The 15,066-nt window shown below is 44.9% G+C and overlaps 1 protein-coding gene across 4 annotated transcripts in view; it reads right to left on the reverse strand.

Annotated features, from left to right (window-relative positions):
* Nucleotides 1–11,856: 11,856 nt before the first annotated feature.
* The window catches only part of mdm1 (Mdm1 nuclear protein), a 73,601-nt gene continuing 70,391 nt past the window's right edge, over nt 11,857–15,066 (reverse strand). For 3 of the 4 annotated variants that reach the window (XM_070900299.1, XM_070900300.1, XM_070900298.1), the window contains one exon: nt 11,857–12,333. In XM_070900299.1, the coding sequence (XP_070756400.1) occupies nt 12,218–12,333 (116 nt within the window). In that variant the 3' untranslated portion in view covers nt 11,857–12,217. The remainder of the gene's footprint in view (nt 12,334–15,066) is intronic. The other variant, XR_011596743.1, reaches the window with a different exon arrangement.

Raw genomic sequence — 15,066 nt, forward strand, 5'->3', positions numbered from 1 at the left:
AGTAAACTAGCACGAAATATAAAAACAGATAGTAAGAGTTTCTACAGGTACATAAAAAGGAAAAGAGTAGCTAAAGTAAATGTTGGTCTCATAGGGGATGAGACTGGGGAATTAATAATGGAGAACAGGGAAATGGTAGAGATGTTGAACAAATATTTTGTATCGGTCTTCACAGTAGAAGACACTAAAAACATCCCAATAGTGGATAATCAAGGGGCTATAGAGAGGGAGGAACTTAATACAATCACGATCACTAATGACGTAGTACTCAGTAAAATAATGGGATTAAAGGTGGACAAGTCCCCTGGACCTGATGGCTTACATCCTAGGGTCTTAAAAGAAGTAACTGCAGAGATAGTGGATGCATTGGTTGTAATCTACCAAAATTCCCTGGATTCCGGGGTGGTCCCAGCGGATTGAAAAATAGCAAATGTAACACCCCTATTTAAAAAAGGAGGCAGACAAAAAGCAGGAAACTATAGACCAGTTAGCCTAACATCTGTCATTGGGAAAATGCTGTAGTCCATTATTAAGGAAGCAGTAGTGGGACATTTGGAAAAGCATGATTCAATCAAGCAGAGTCAGCATGGTTTGATGAAAGGGAAATCATTTTTAACAAATTTTCTGGAGTTCTTTGAGGATGTAACAAGCAGGGTGGATAAGGGGGAACCAGTGGATGTGGTGTATTTGAATTTCCAAAAGGCATTTGACAAGGTGCCACATAAGAGGTTACTGCACAACATAAAAGCTCACAGGGTTGGGGGTAATATATTAACATGGATAGAGAATTGGCTATCTAACAGAAAACAGAGAGTCAGGATAAATGAGTAATTTTCCGGTTGGCAAAGAGTAACTAGTGGAGTGCCACAGGGATCGGTGTTGGGTCCTCATCTATTTACAATCTATATTAATGACTTGGATGAAGGGACCGAGTGTAATGTAGCCAAGTTTGCTAATGATACAAAGATGGGTGGGAAATCAAATTGTGAGGAGGACACAAAATATCTGCAAAGGGCTATAGACAGACTAAGTGAGTGGGCAACGATTTGGCAGATGGAGTATAATGTGGGTAAATGTGAGGTTATCCACTTTGGCAGAAATAATAGAAGAGCAAATTATAATTTAAATGGAGAAAAATTGCAAAGTGCTGCAGTACAGAGGGACCTGGGTGTCCTTGCGCATTAAATACAAAAAGTTAGTATGCAGGTATAGCAAGTAATCAGGAAGGTAAATGGAATGTTGGCCTTTATTGCAAGGGGGATAGAGTATAAAAGCAGAGAAGTCCTGCTACAAATGTACAGAGTATTAGTAAGGCCACATCTAGAGTACTGCATACAGTTTTGGTCTTCGTATTTAAGGAAGGATATACTTGCATTGGAGGCTGTTCAGAGAAGGTTCACTAGGTTGATTCCAGAGATGAGTGGGTTGATTTATGAGGATAGGTTGAGTAGGTTGGGCCTATACACATTGGAGTTCAGAAGAATGAGAGGTATTCTTATTGAAACTTATAAGACAATGAGGGGGCTCGAAAAGGTGGATGCAGGGAGGATATTTCCACTCATAGGAGAGACTAAAACTAGGGGACATAGTCTCAAAATAAGGGGCTGCCCATTTAAAACTGAGATGAGGAGAAATTTCTTCTCTCAGAGGGTTTTAAATCTATGGAATTCTCTGCCCCAGAGAGCTGTAGAGGCTGGATCATTGAATATATTTAAAGCACAGGTAGACAGATTTTTGAGTAATAAGGAAGTAAAGGGTTATGGGGAGCGGGCAGGGAAGTGGACCTGAGTCCATGATCAGATCAGCCATGATCTTATTGAATGGTGGAGCAGGCTTGAGGGGCCAAATGGCCTACTTCTACTCCTATTCCTTATGTCCTTATTTAAGACCCCCAGGGCACTATTTGAAGAACAGCAGGGAAGTTCTCCTGGCCAGTATATATCCCTCAAACGATATCACTAAAACAGATTATCTGGTCATTTATCTCATTGCTATATGTGGGATCTTGCTGTACACAAATTGGCTGTCACCTTTCCCTACGTTACAACTGTGACTATATTTCAAAAATATTTCATTGACTGTAAAGTGCTTTGTGACATTCTGAGGTTGTGAAAGGTGCAATATAAAAGCAATTTCCTTCTTTGGTATTCCTGACTGCAGAACAGTGCAAACAAGGGAGTATTACTGGGCATCATTTGCACCATTCTAAAAGCAGATACTGACCCAGAATTTGCTGGGAAAATAACGGTGAGTTTAACGCATCACCATTATTGGTGTGTAAATAACCCAGCAATTTGTGGCAAGGAAAAGAGACATCGTGAGTTGCAAAACACCATAAATTGCTGAATGAATCACTGGCCTCGGCCATTAGCCTCGTGAATACAGAGCTCGCCATCAACCTCTCCATGATTTTCAAGAAATTGCTTCATTTACGCTGTTGAAATGAATTAAACTCGCCGCAGAAATTTGGGGCTGGTACTTAAGGACGTATGGAATCTTTTAATGACATTTAAGATCCTGTAATGCCATTCAACATCTCCCGGCCAGAAAGGGAACCATCTAAACTGTGGCACTGTTATCAACAATTTGCGGCGCAAACATTTTTTGAGCTGAGTCAGAAGGTTATGGGTTCAAATTCCACGCCAGAGGCTTGACGGTAAAAATCTAGGCTGACACTCTAGTGCAGTACTGAGGGGGTGCTGCACTGTCAGATGTACTGTCTTTCAGATGAGACATTGAAACGATGTCCCGTCTGTTCTTTTAAGTGGACGTAAAAGATCCTATGGCACTATTTCAAAGAAGAGCAGAGGAGTAATCTCTGGTGTCCTGCCAAATATTTATCCCTCACTCAACATAACAAAAACAGATTATCTGATTATTATCACATTGCTGTTTGTGGGAACTTGCTGTGTGAAAATTGGCGTTTCCTACATTACAACAGTGACTACACTTCAGTGGTTGTAAAGCGCTTTTGGACTTTCGGTGAAAGGCATTATATAAATGCAAATCTTTCTTTTTTTGAAGGGTGAGGAAAAATATATAAGAGGGCATGCTGCCAGATGCAAATTCTGGGCGATGTGTTAGACATTAGATACAATTATATATACAAACAACTCTACTTCCAACAAATTTGTACCCTCTACACCTACATGTCACTCCCAACACTTTCAGCATTAGCAATTTGTGGACAATGTCTGACATAGATCATTTTTGAATATTGCCCTTTAAGGGGCGCTGACATTTGATCTTGTAGGCGAGCAGACACATGCACGGTTGGATTAACTATTTCAGTCTCTGCACGCGCACGTGCTTGAAACCGACGCTGAAAACCCCCGCCGTGTCCACAGCTTATGTCAATTGTCCATTCGGCGCTGCTCTGAAACCTTCCCAGTTATACCGGCCGGAAACCGCTGGCCGTTCGAGCCCAGCCCCGCAGCGGAGTTCCCCAGTCTCCTCTGGAAGCGGAGCAGCATGTGTACCGCAGGGCAATCTCTCCGAGACCCAAGCACACAGTTTTCGATCACTGCTCGCAGCTGATAGAGGAAACGTCGGGGGAGACGCTGTGCTTTCCTGGAAAGCTCTTCAAGTATGCAAATCTCCATTGTTACATGCATGACAAAAAAAACACCTTTATGTTTTATATTTGCGAATTATATAATTAACCGTCACTTCCCGATCGTATAGGGTGCACGTGCACAGGAATTTGCAAATAAGCATTTTTTTAAATGTTGCCCTAAGTCTATTTTTCAGTTTTGGCTTCGTTTGAACTTCAAAAAAAGAAAGATTAGTGTTGATATAGCGCTTTTCACGAGCACCAGACCCAAAGCGCTTTATAGCCAACTTTTTGGAAATGTCATCATAGGCGGTCCCTCGAAGCGAGGATGGCTTGCTTCCACGCCAAAAAGGGATGAGTTCACAGGTGTTTCAATGAAGGACCTAATATTCCAGGTCCCGAACTGCATATTGAAGGATGGAAGATGCCTGTGCGTGGAGTTTTTTAACGTGTGGTGGCAGTTGCACACCAGCCACCACACAGGTTTGACAGAGCCAGGTCTTGGTCCAGTGGCAAGGATTAACCAAGATGACTGGAGACCAGCTCTGCTGCACTGACCGAGCGTGCACACATATAGCAGTGTGGGCTGGTCCATGCTGTCCCTGGGCCCTTGCCTCTCCTGGGCCCCAGACTCATGCCTCTCCTGGGTCCCGGTCACTTCCCTCTACAAACTCTTGCCGCTCCTTCGCCCCTCCTGCTGTGCCTGCCCACACAGCAATCAGCGACCTGACTTCGCAGCTGTCACCCTCCTGCAGTGGTATGCTGCCGCACGTTGCTCCCTCTGATGGTCCCGGCCTGCTGATGGTCTTGCAGACCGGGACTGCACTGCCGCATGCTGCTCCCTCTAATGCAGCCTTTCAATCACCGTTGTCACTGTTGTAATGAAGGAAACGCGCGGACAGCAAGCTCCCACAAACAGTAATTATGATAATGACCAGATAATCTGTTTTAGTGATGTTGATTGAGGGATGGATATTGGCCAAGACACCGCGGAATAATGCCCCCTGCTCTTCTTCGAAACAGTGCCATGAGATCTTTTGCCTCCACCTGAGCGAGCACATGGGGTCTCGGTTTAACTCTCATCCAAAAGACGGCATGTCCAACAGTGCAACACTCCCTCAGCACTGTATTGGAGTGTCAGCCTAGATTTTTGTGCTCAAGTCTCTGGAGTGGAACTTGAACCCACAACCTTCTGACTCAGAGGAGAGGGTGCTACCCACTGAGCCACAACTGATACTTTAGGGAAAGATGCAATAACTAATAAAAGACTGTACTAATTAATCTGTGACTGGAACTGTAGACATCATAAATTATTTTGTTTTAAATCTTAATCCCCCCCCCCCCCCCTTGAGTTTACAACTGTTAATTTTCTATTGTATACTGGTATTTAATTTTGATCTGTTGACTTTTTTAAAATAAAAGGACTGGTTTTTATAGCTGTTGAAAGGCAAACTACTTCCAACAGTGTAAGCTGTACTGTTGTACTGTGGCTCATTTATATTGTCACTCAAGCCAACTGTAGCTCCAGAGAAGTAGGAAGACTGGCCATGTAGTAATGTCTCAACTGGTGGTGCTAGTGCTCGCAGTTAGTATACACTATTAGAAGTGCTTTCATGTTATGCTTTCAACAATTGAAAAAATGTAGAGAAAGTTGCTGTACATATTTATCTACTGCTTGCTCACTCATGCCCTTTAAAGGCAGCAAAATGCTTTCGCTATTGTTGCTCTTTACATAGGCTTCCCTTAGTGAAATTTTGTTTTAATGACTTAAAAAATATATATTTATATTTGTCTACTTCTGTGTAAAAACACCCAGCAGTACCGTTATAGTTTGCCTTTCAAAGCCTGAGTTGTCCATTGAGAGCATTTTGAGGGTTTTTAAAAATTCATTCTCGCATGTGGGCACTCAGCCAACACCATGTTTATTCTGGAAATCTTAGCGGGTCAGGCAGCATCTGCGGAGAGAAACAGATGAACCTTTCATCAAAACTGGTGAATGTTTGAAAGAACAGATTCTTAAGGAGCACTGAAAGGGGGAAGGAAGAACAAAAGGGAAGGTTTGTGATAGGGTGGAAGACAGGAGAGATTTGAGAGACAAAAGGGATGATGAGCCGACGCGAGATGGTAATGGCAGAAGTTAGAAAAAGATTAGTTTAGGTAGGGTGTGAATGGCAGAATAATTATCAGTTGCCATTGGAGACAGAGAGAAAAAAATACACAAGCAAAATATGAGCAGAGGTTAAGATCGGAAATTGTTGAACTCTGTGTTGAGTCGAGAAGGCTGTAAAGTGTCTAAACAAAAGATGAAGTGCTGTTCCTCGAGCTTGCATTGAGCTTCATTGGAACAGTGCAGGAGTCCGAGGATGGAGAGGTCAGAGTGGGAGTGGAGCGGAGAATTAAAGTGACAGGCGACCAGGTGTTGCATCTCCTGCGCTTGCACCTTCCCATGCAACACCTGCCCTTTTACCTCTTCCCTTCCCACTGTCCAAGGCCCCAAATACCCCTTCGAGGTGAAACAGTGATTTACTTGTACTTCTTTCAATTTAGTATACTGTATTCGCTGCTCACAATGCGGTTTCCTCTACATTGGGGAGACCAAACGCAGATTAGGTGATCACTTTGTGGAACACCTCCACCCAGTCTGTAAGCATGACCCCGAGCTTCTGGTCGCCCGTCACTTTAATTCTCCGCTCCAGTCCCACTCTGACCTCTCTGTCCTCGTCTCCTACACTGTTCCAATGAAGCTCAACGCAAGCTCGAGGAACAGCACCTCATCTTTTGTTTAAGCACTTTACAGCCTTCTGGACTCAACATAGTTAAACAATTTCGGACCTTAACCTCTGCCCATATTTTGCTCATGTATTTTTTCTGTGTTTCCCATGGCAGCTGGTAATTATCCTGCCATTCACACCCTATCTAAACTAATCTTTTTCTAACTTCTGCCATTACCATCTCGAATCGGCCCATCATCCCTTTCAAATCTCTCATCTTCCACCCTATCACACACCTTCCCTTTTGTTCTTCCCTCCCCTCCCCCTTTCAGTACTCCTTAAGAATCTGTTCTTTTGAACATTCACCAGTTCTGACGAAGGGTCATCGACCTGAAACGTTAACTCTGTTTTTCTCCATAGATACTGCCTGATCTGCTGAGATTGCCAGCATTTTCTTTTCTGAATTCAGATTGCAGCATCCGTAGTATTTTGCTTTTGTGTCCATATTTATTCTGCCTGGCTCCAATTGAAATTTCCATATACACAGTGCCATTCCTGGCTGTTTACAATTTAAGAATGTAGTTGGCAGCACCTATGCTCTTTGCATTTATACAAGCTCTGAGCAAGTTTTAAAAGTGTCTAGGCTCCAAGAAACCCACAGCAGTGTTGAATCTGGCGATTTCCATGTGGTGTGAACCACAAGCAGAAGTTCCTCCCAGAGGTCTCCATCACTTCCTTCCAAAGTCAGGTCCCCAACCTGACACATTTCATACTGTCTCTTATTAACAGTATTGCTGCAAACCTTCAAGGCTCTAGTTGCAGTATTAATGCACTACAAGAGTATCACATATTTGTAATGTACTATATTAAAGTGTATGGGCACAACTGTCACCTTTGCTATTGTGCAAGGGAGTTTAAAGTGCAGCCTCAAAGCCTATGCAATTCTGTTCTATTTGTGCTTATGATATTTACTATTTTTTCTTGTTTGAATTTCCTAGACCGGAAAAGGGCAGTTCTTAGCGTTCTTGCCCCATTGGTGGTGTTCTGAGTCAGGATTTATCCAAGATCTGATATTGCAAATTGCTGATACTAAGCAAATTAATGGAAATGTCGATTAATATTTTAAATATGGCTCCCCCGAGGCTCCATAGTATGCACCCAAGTGCCTAGCAAAAATAGAAAGCTTGGTCGCTCCTGCTATACTACATTGATACGAATACACAATATATGTCCAGTGGTAACATTAGGAAAGGTCCCTGCCCCTGGATAAGTAGTTGCTATTGGCAACTTTTAAACAAGTGTGATGTGGTTATTTAAAAGTGGAAATAGATCCTGTTGCGCAACACTTTCAACAGGGCAATTTCTATAGTAAGCAGCAGCTTCATCTAGTGGTTCTACAATATAAACTATGTATAACAGCCACATTCTGCATTGGATTCCGTTAGTACTGTTGATAGGATTGGAGCAGTTTTGTACCTTATCGACTGCACTTGGGAGTACAGTAGCAATTCCATTATCAACAACAATGAAGTTAGGAAAGGCAAAACTCTGCACGTGAATAAGAGTTCTGTTCATTGGTTTCCAACTGCTCCCGAGATGTTAATTCTTGAAAAAGCTTGATTCACTCTTGTCAAAGTGTAAATGGCGACTCAGCAGTCTGGTGTTTTTTTAATGGTTCTGGTACGAGCTGCCTTAACACTGCAGCTGATTATTGGTGCAAGAGGCTCAATTCCATTCTTCTCATTGCAGGTGCAGTGTTCAGGTTCAATACACAAGTCTGTTTTATACTTACTTTTAGAATTAAATCCGTGTCAAAGAGAATGTGGTACTGTAAAAACAAATATGGAAAATGGTCCACCTTGTCCAGGACCGCGCCGTGAATCTTGATGACTGGGGGGGTAGTGCTGTGTTGTGGGGTCAGGTTGGTGGAGGGCCTTTGTCTTATGGATGTTTAGTGTAAGGCCCATGCTTTTTCCATATCTTGGGATCCTACGATCAGCAAGGGCAGACATCGATGACTAGGTCCAACATTGCCTCCAGTGCGTCAGTGCAGCCTTCGGTCGCCTGAGGAAGAGAGTGTTTGAAGACCAGGACCTCAAATCTGGCACCAAGCTATGGCTCAGAGACGTGGACCATATACAGTAGACACCTCAAAGCGCTGGAGAAGTACCACCAGCGCTGCCTCCGCAAGATTCTGTAAATACACTAGAAGGATATATGCACCAACGTCCATGTTCTCGCTCAGGCCAACATCCCCAGCATCGAAGCACTGACCACACTCAACCAGCTCCGTTGGGCGGGCCACATCGTCCGCATGCCCGACACTAGACTCCCTAAGCAAGCTCTCTACTCGGAACTCCTACACAGCAAGCGAGCCCCAGGTGGGCAGAGGAAACGTTTCAAGGACAGCCTCAAAGCCTCCTTGATAAAGTGCAACATCCCCACTGGCACCTGGGAATAAGAACATAAGAAATAGGAGCAGGAGTGGGCCATACAGATCCTCGAGCCTGCTCCGCCATTCAATAAGATCATGGCTGATCCGATCATGGACTCAGGTCCACTTCCCTGCCCGCTCCCCATAACCCCTTATCGTTTAAGAAACTCTCTATTTCTGTCTTAAATTTATTCAATGTCCCAGCTTCCACAGCTCTCTGAGGCAGTGAATTCCACAGCTTTACAACCCTCTGAGAGAAGAAATTTCTTCTCATCTCCGTTTTAAATGGGTGGCCCCTTATTCTAAGATCGTGCCCTCTAGTTCTAGTTTCCCCCATCAGCGGAAACATGCTCTCTGCATCCACCTTGTCAAACCCCCTCATAGGGCCCAAGTTTCCACATGATTTGCGCCTGATTTTTAGGAGCAACTGGTGGAGAACGGACTATCTTAGAAATCGCAATTCTCCACATTTTTTTTTCTGCAGTTCTAGTCAGGTAGAACAGTTCTACTTTGGAACAGAATTTTTTCTTCAAAAGGGGGCGTGTCCGGCCGCTGACGCCTAATTTGAAAGTTTCCACAGTGAAAACGTACTCCAAACTAAAGTAGAATGGAGCAAGTGAAGATTTTTGTAGAACTGAAAAAACCTGTTCTACACATTAAAAAATCAAGCGCAGGTTACAAATTAGGCGTCCAGAACAAGGTGGGGGGGGAGGGAAGTCATTAAATTCTATAATAAATCCTTATTTATACTTATACAAATATTATATAAATAAATCCAACCTGAATAAACATTTATAAGCAAAGAAAAGATTAAATAAACCATCTTCCTACCTGTGTGAAAGTGCTTCAGGCAGGCCTTTCGGGACCGAAGGCTGAACGGGCCGGCCCGAGACTTCGGGCAGGGCCCGTCCCCAGCACCAGATTTACAGGTAGGTGGCGTTGGGTCGGGTCGGGGAGGTTCGGTTCGGGTCGGGGGGAGAGAGAGAGAGAGAGAGGGGGGGAGGGAGAGAGAGAGAGAGAGGGGGGGGGAGAGAGGGAGGGGGGGAGGGAGGGAGAGAGAGGGAGGGGGGGAGAGAGAGGGAGGGAGAGGGGGGGGAGAGAGAGAGAAGGGGAGAGAGAGGAGGGAGGTCAGGTAGGATCCGGAGCGGGAGTCGGGTCGGGTCGGGGCGGGGGTCGGATCGGGTCGGGGGGCGGGAGCGCGGGTCGGGTCGGGTCCAGTTGGGGGGGCGGGGAGCGGGATCAGGAGTGCGGGTCGGGTCCAGTCGGGGGGGCGGGGAGCGGGAACAGGAGCGCGGGTCGGGTCGGGTCCAGTCGGGGGTGCGGGGAGCGGGAACAGGAGCGCGGGTCGGGTCGGGTCCAGTCGGGAAGGCGGGGAGCGGGAACAGGAGTGCGGGTCGGGTCGGGTCGGGTTGGGTCCAGTCGGGGGGGGCAGGTAGCGGGAACAGGAGCGCGGGTCGGGTCGGGTCCAGTCGGGGAGGCGGAGAGCGGGAACAGGAGCGCTGGTCGGGTCGGGTCCAGTCGGGGAGGTGGGGAGCGGGAACAGGAGCGCGGGTCGGGTCGGGTCCAGTCAGGGGGGGGGGAGCGGGTGTCAGGTCTTGTCCAGAGGCGGGGGGGGGCGGGTGTCAGGTCTGGTCCGGAGGCAGGCGGGGGTGGGGGGGAGCGGGTGTCGGGTCTGGTCCGGGGGCGGGGAGCGGGTGTCGGGTCTGGTCGGAGGGGGGGGGGGGGGAGCAGGAGCTGGCCGTGGGAGGAACCTTATTCACGGAGCCCCAGTGAGGCCATTCAGCCAGGGCTAGGGGCTGCGTGCTTCGGGCCCCTCCCACGCAGTTCAGCGCCTGGAGCTACTGCACTTGCGTGCCCACTGTAGCGCGCATGTGCAGAGGTCCCGGCACTGTTTTCAGCGCAGGGACCTGGCTCCGCCCCCCCACAGCTCGTGCTGCGCTGCGCCGAGGGCCAGAGGACCTGCAGGGAGGTGGAGAATACCGAGGATTTTTTTAGGCGCACTTTGTGGCGCGAAAAACCGGCGTCCAGGTCGGGACTGCGCCGTTTTAGGCACGTGTGGAAACTTGGGCCCTTAATCTTATACGTTTCGATAAGATCACCTCTCATTCTTCTGAATTCCAATTAGTAGAGGCCCAACCTACTCAACCTTTTCTCATAAGTCAACCCACTCATCTCTGGAATCAACCTAGTGAACCTTCTCTGAACTGCCTCCAAAGCAAGTATATCCTTTCGTAAATATGGAAACCAAAACTGCACGCAGTATTCAGGTGTGGCCTCACCAATACCCTGTATAACTGTAGCAAGACTTCCCTGCTTTTATACTCCATCCCCTTTGCAATAAAGGCCAAGATTCTATTGGCCTTCCTGATCACTTGCTGTACCTGCATAATATCCTTTTGTGTTTCATGCACAAATACCTCCAGGTCCCGCTGTACTGCAGCACTTTGCAATCTTTCTCCATTTAAATAATAACTTGCTCTTTGATTTTTTTTCTGCCAAAGTGCATGACCTCACACTTTCCAACATTATACTCCATCTGCCAAAATTTTTGCCCACTCACTTAGCCTGTCTATGCCCCTTTGCAGATGTTTTGTGTCCTCACACATTGCTTTTCCTCCCTTCTTTGTATCATCAGCAAACTTGGCTATGTTACACTCAATCCCTTCTTCCAAGTTGTTTAATTTAGATTGTAAGTAGTTGGGGTCCCAGCACCCCTTTAGTTAATGATTGCCAAACAGAGAATGAACCATTTATCCCGACTCTCTGTTTTCTGTTAGTCAGCCAATCCCTGGCCCAAGACTGCCTAAAGTGGAGGAAGAGCATCCGGGAGAGCACTGAGCACCTCGAGTCTTGTCGTCGAGAGCATGCAGTAATCAAGCGCAGACAGCAGAAGGAGCCTGCGGCAAACTAGACTCCCCAACCACCCTTTCCTTCAACCACTGTCTGTTCCACCTGTGACAGAGACTGTAATTCCCACATTGGACTGTACAGTCACCTGAGAACTCACTTTTAGAGTGGAAGCAAGTCTTCCTCGATTTTGAGGGACTGTCGATGATGACTGCAAAAACAGTTGCATCAAAGACCAATTCCCACATTATAAAGATGGCCATTAATACAAGATTACTGATATATTTTCAAACATCTTTCATATGTTAACATGATTTTTAAAAATACTTTATTAAAATGACTGTATACACATTCCATTTTTACAGACAATAATACTTAATGTTTTCTCCATATTCTGTGTAGTAGAAATTGGCTTGTATTTTATGCATCAATGTATTTTACAGTAAAATATTAGCAAACATCAAAATTGAATTTTAGCTCTCAGCATGAACACACATGGATCAACATAAATTAAACATTTTTTTAAATAACAAATAGAAGGGAACAAATATAAAATTTATCACACAAACAAACATTCATATTCAAAGTTGAAGTGGATACAATTTTCAAGTTTAAAAAAAAGTCACATCCTTAACGAAACCTACACATCCTTTTAGGTAACTGAAAGTTTCGTTATGGATACTTGCCCCAGAAATTATATCTCCTTTTCTGAGCACGCTCAAGAACTTGAGAGGCAAGTGAGCTGGATGCTGCTGACCGTGCAGATATCTGCGACATTCGATCATCCTCTGAAAGAGAAAAAGGTCAGAGTTGAATCACATTTTGCTGCTTTTTTTTTAAGTATAGTTTTAAAACACCTTTATTACTACAAATTCATGTGTGACATATCTTTGGACAAAATGGCAGAGTCCTGATTCTAATCAGTAATCTGCTGCCTTAAAGTGATATATCTCGGTGTTACTAGGTTACACCAATTTAAGTTATCTGAACATAGTTCAGAATCATCCAGAAAGGGTATGCTGATAGGGTTAGATGAAAAGGGAGGGGAGGAGGCTTGTGTGGAGCATAAACGTTGGCACAGACCAGTTGGGCCGAATGGCTTGTTTTTGTGCTGTAGATTTCTATGTAACCTATACTGCATCCTACTGCTCCTTATCACCATGCATTGGAAACTATGAAACAATTAGTCTATAAGGAATCTAATATCTTTAAAACTTGTTCCATTTCCATAGACATTAAAATATGGTAATTCCATTCCTACTGCACTTGTACATTTTCCTAATCATTGTACCATGGACATTACTATTACTGACTTCAAATGGCTGAGCGGTTCCTTGTATTTGATTGGAAAAATGAATATTCACTTTTGTTGCATTGTTCATTGGACAAAACCTTATTAACATAATTATTTATTCATTTTGTATTACTTTATCATGAAAGTAATAGTTTACTGAAAAAAAAATCATAGTTGGAATATATTATTGCAGCCTTTCAGTAGAACGCATTCAACTGGAAGCCAAATGTGCCAAGGGAATAGTGAATACTTTAGCATCATGCACTATTAATCATCACACATCTTAATTTGATGTGAGAAGTAATGTAATAGAAAGGATGCTCCAAGGGCACTTCCATTCCTCAACCGCCACGAACACCACACCGACTGGGAAAAAAAGTTAAAGACCTGAACATCGGCAACTCTCCACCTCATGGATTGGGGTGGAGAAGAAAAGAAACGGTAGGTGCGCCACTTTTTAAATCGGGGGGTGGGGGCGCACAATTTCGGCCCCCTTGTATTTACCACCCCCAGGAGAAATGACTCGAAATGGGTGAATATTTTGGTTCTAATTGAGGCCTGCCGGGACCTATGGGCACTGCAGGACGTTAACTGTAACATCAATTAAATAAATCGGATAATGTTTTAGATTTACTTTTATTTTGTATACTTTTATTTTGGGTAGGTCATTTATATTTGTGATGTATTAATGGTGCCCTGCTCATGAGGCGAGCACTTGTAGTGAAGGTTTTGCCCTGGTGATATTGAGGTTATCCCACTGCCACGCTGCTGGTCTAATTCAAAATAGTCCTAATAAAAGACAATACCAAAAATGCACAGATGTGGGGGGAAAAAAAGTGAAGCTAAAATGTGACTGATCAAACTTGTACGTTTTGGGGATTTTATTCTGAGATGCCGAAGCTGAGAAAAATATCTAGATTGCTCTCATAGGACAGCTCTCACTCTCTATGACTCGGAATGTACCTCTACCTTTCTAACATAGAAACATAGAAACATAGAAAATAGGTGCAAGAGCAGGCCATTCAGCCCTTCTAGCTTGCACCGCCATTCAATGAGTTCATGGCTGAACATGAAACTTCAGTACCCCCTTCCTGCTTTCACGCCATACCCCTTGATCCCCCGAGTAGTAAGGACTTCATCTAACTCCCTTTTGAATATATTTAGTGAATTGGCCTCAACTACTTTCTGTGGTAGAGAATTCCACAGGTTCACCACTCTCTGGGTGAAGAAGTTTCTCCTTATCTCGGTCCTAAATGGCTTACCCCTTATCCTTAGACTGTGACCCCTGGTTCTGGACTTCCCCAACATTGGGAACATTCTTCCTGCATCCAACCTGTCCAAACCCATCAGAATTTTAAACGTTTCTATGAGGTCCCCTCTCACTCTTCTGAACTCCAGTGAATACAAGCCCAGTTGATCCAGTCTTTCTTGATAGGTCAGTCCCACCATCCCGGGAATCAGTCTGGTGAATCTTCGCTGCACTCCCTCAATAGCAAGAATGTCCTTCCTCAAGTTAGGAGACCAAAACTGTACACAATACTCCAGGTGTGGCCTCACCAAGGCCCTGTACAACTGTAGCAACACCTCCCTGCCCCTGTACTCAAATCCCCTCGCTATGAAGGCCAACATGCCATTTGCTTTCTTAACCGCCTGCTGTACCTGCATGCCAACCTTCAATGACTGATGTACCATGACACCCAGGTCTCGTTGCACCTTCCCTTTTCCTAATCTGTCACCATTCAGATAATAGTCTGTCTCTCTGTTTTTACCACCAAAGTGGATAACCTCACATTTATCCACATTATACTTCATCTGCCACGCATTTGCCCACTCACCTAACCTATCCAAGTCACTCTGCAGCCTCATAGCATCCTCCTCGCAGCTCACACTGCCACCCAACTTAGTGTCATCCGCAAATTTGGAGATACTACAATTAATCCCCTCGTCTAAATCATTAATGTACAATGTAAACAACTGGGGCCCCAGCACAGAACCCTGCGGTACCCCACTAGTCACTGCCTGCCATTCCGAAAAGTACCCATTTACTCCTACTCTTTGCTTCCTGTCTGACAACCAGTTCTCAATCCACGTCAGCACACTACCCCCAATCCCATGTGCTTTAACTTTGCACATTAATCTCCTGTGTGGGACCTTGTCGAAAGCCTTCTGAAAGTCCAAATATACCACATCAACTGGTACTCCTTTGTCCACTTTATTGGAAACATCC

This window comes from Pristiophorus japonicus, chromosome 15 (genome assembly GCF_044704955.1).
Source record: "Pristiophorus japonicus isolate sPriJap1 chromosome 15, sPriJap1.hap1, whole genome shotgun sequence".
NCBI classification, from domain to species: Eukaryota; Metazoa; Chordata; class Chondrichthyes; family Pristiophoridae; genus Pristiophorus; species Pristiophorus japonicus.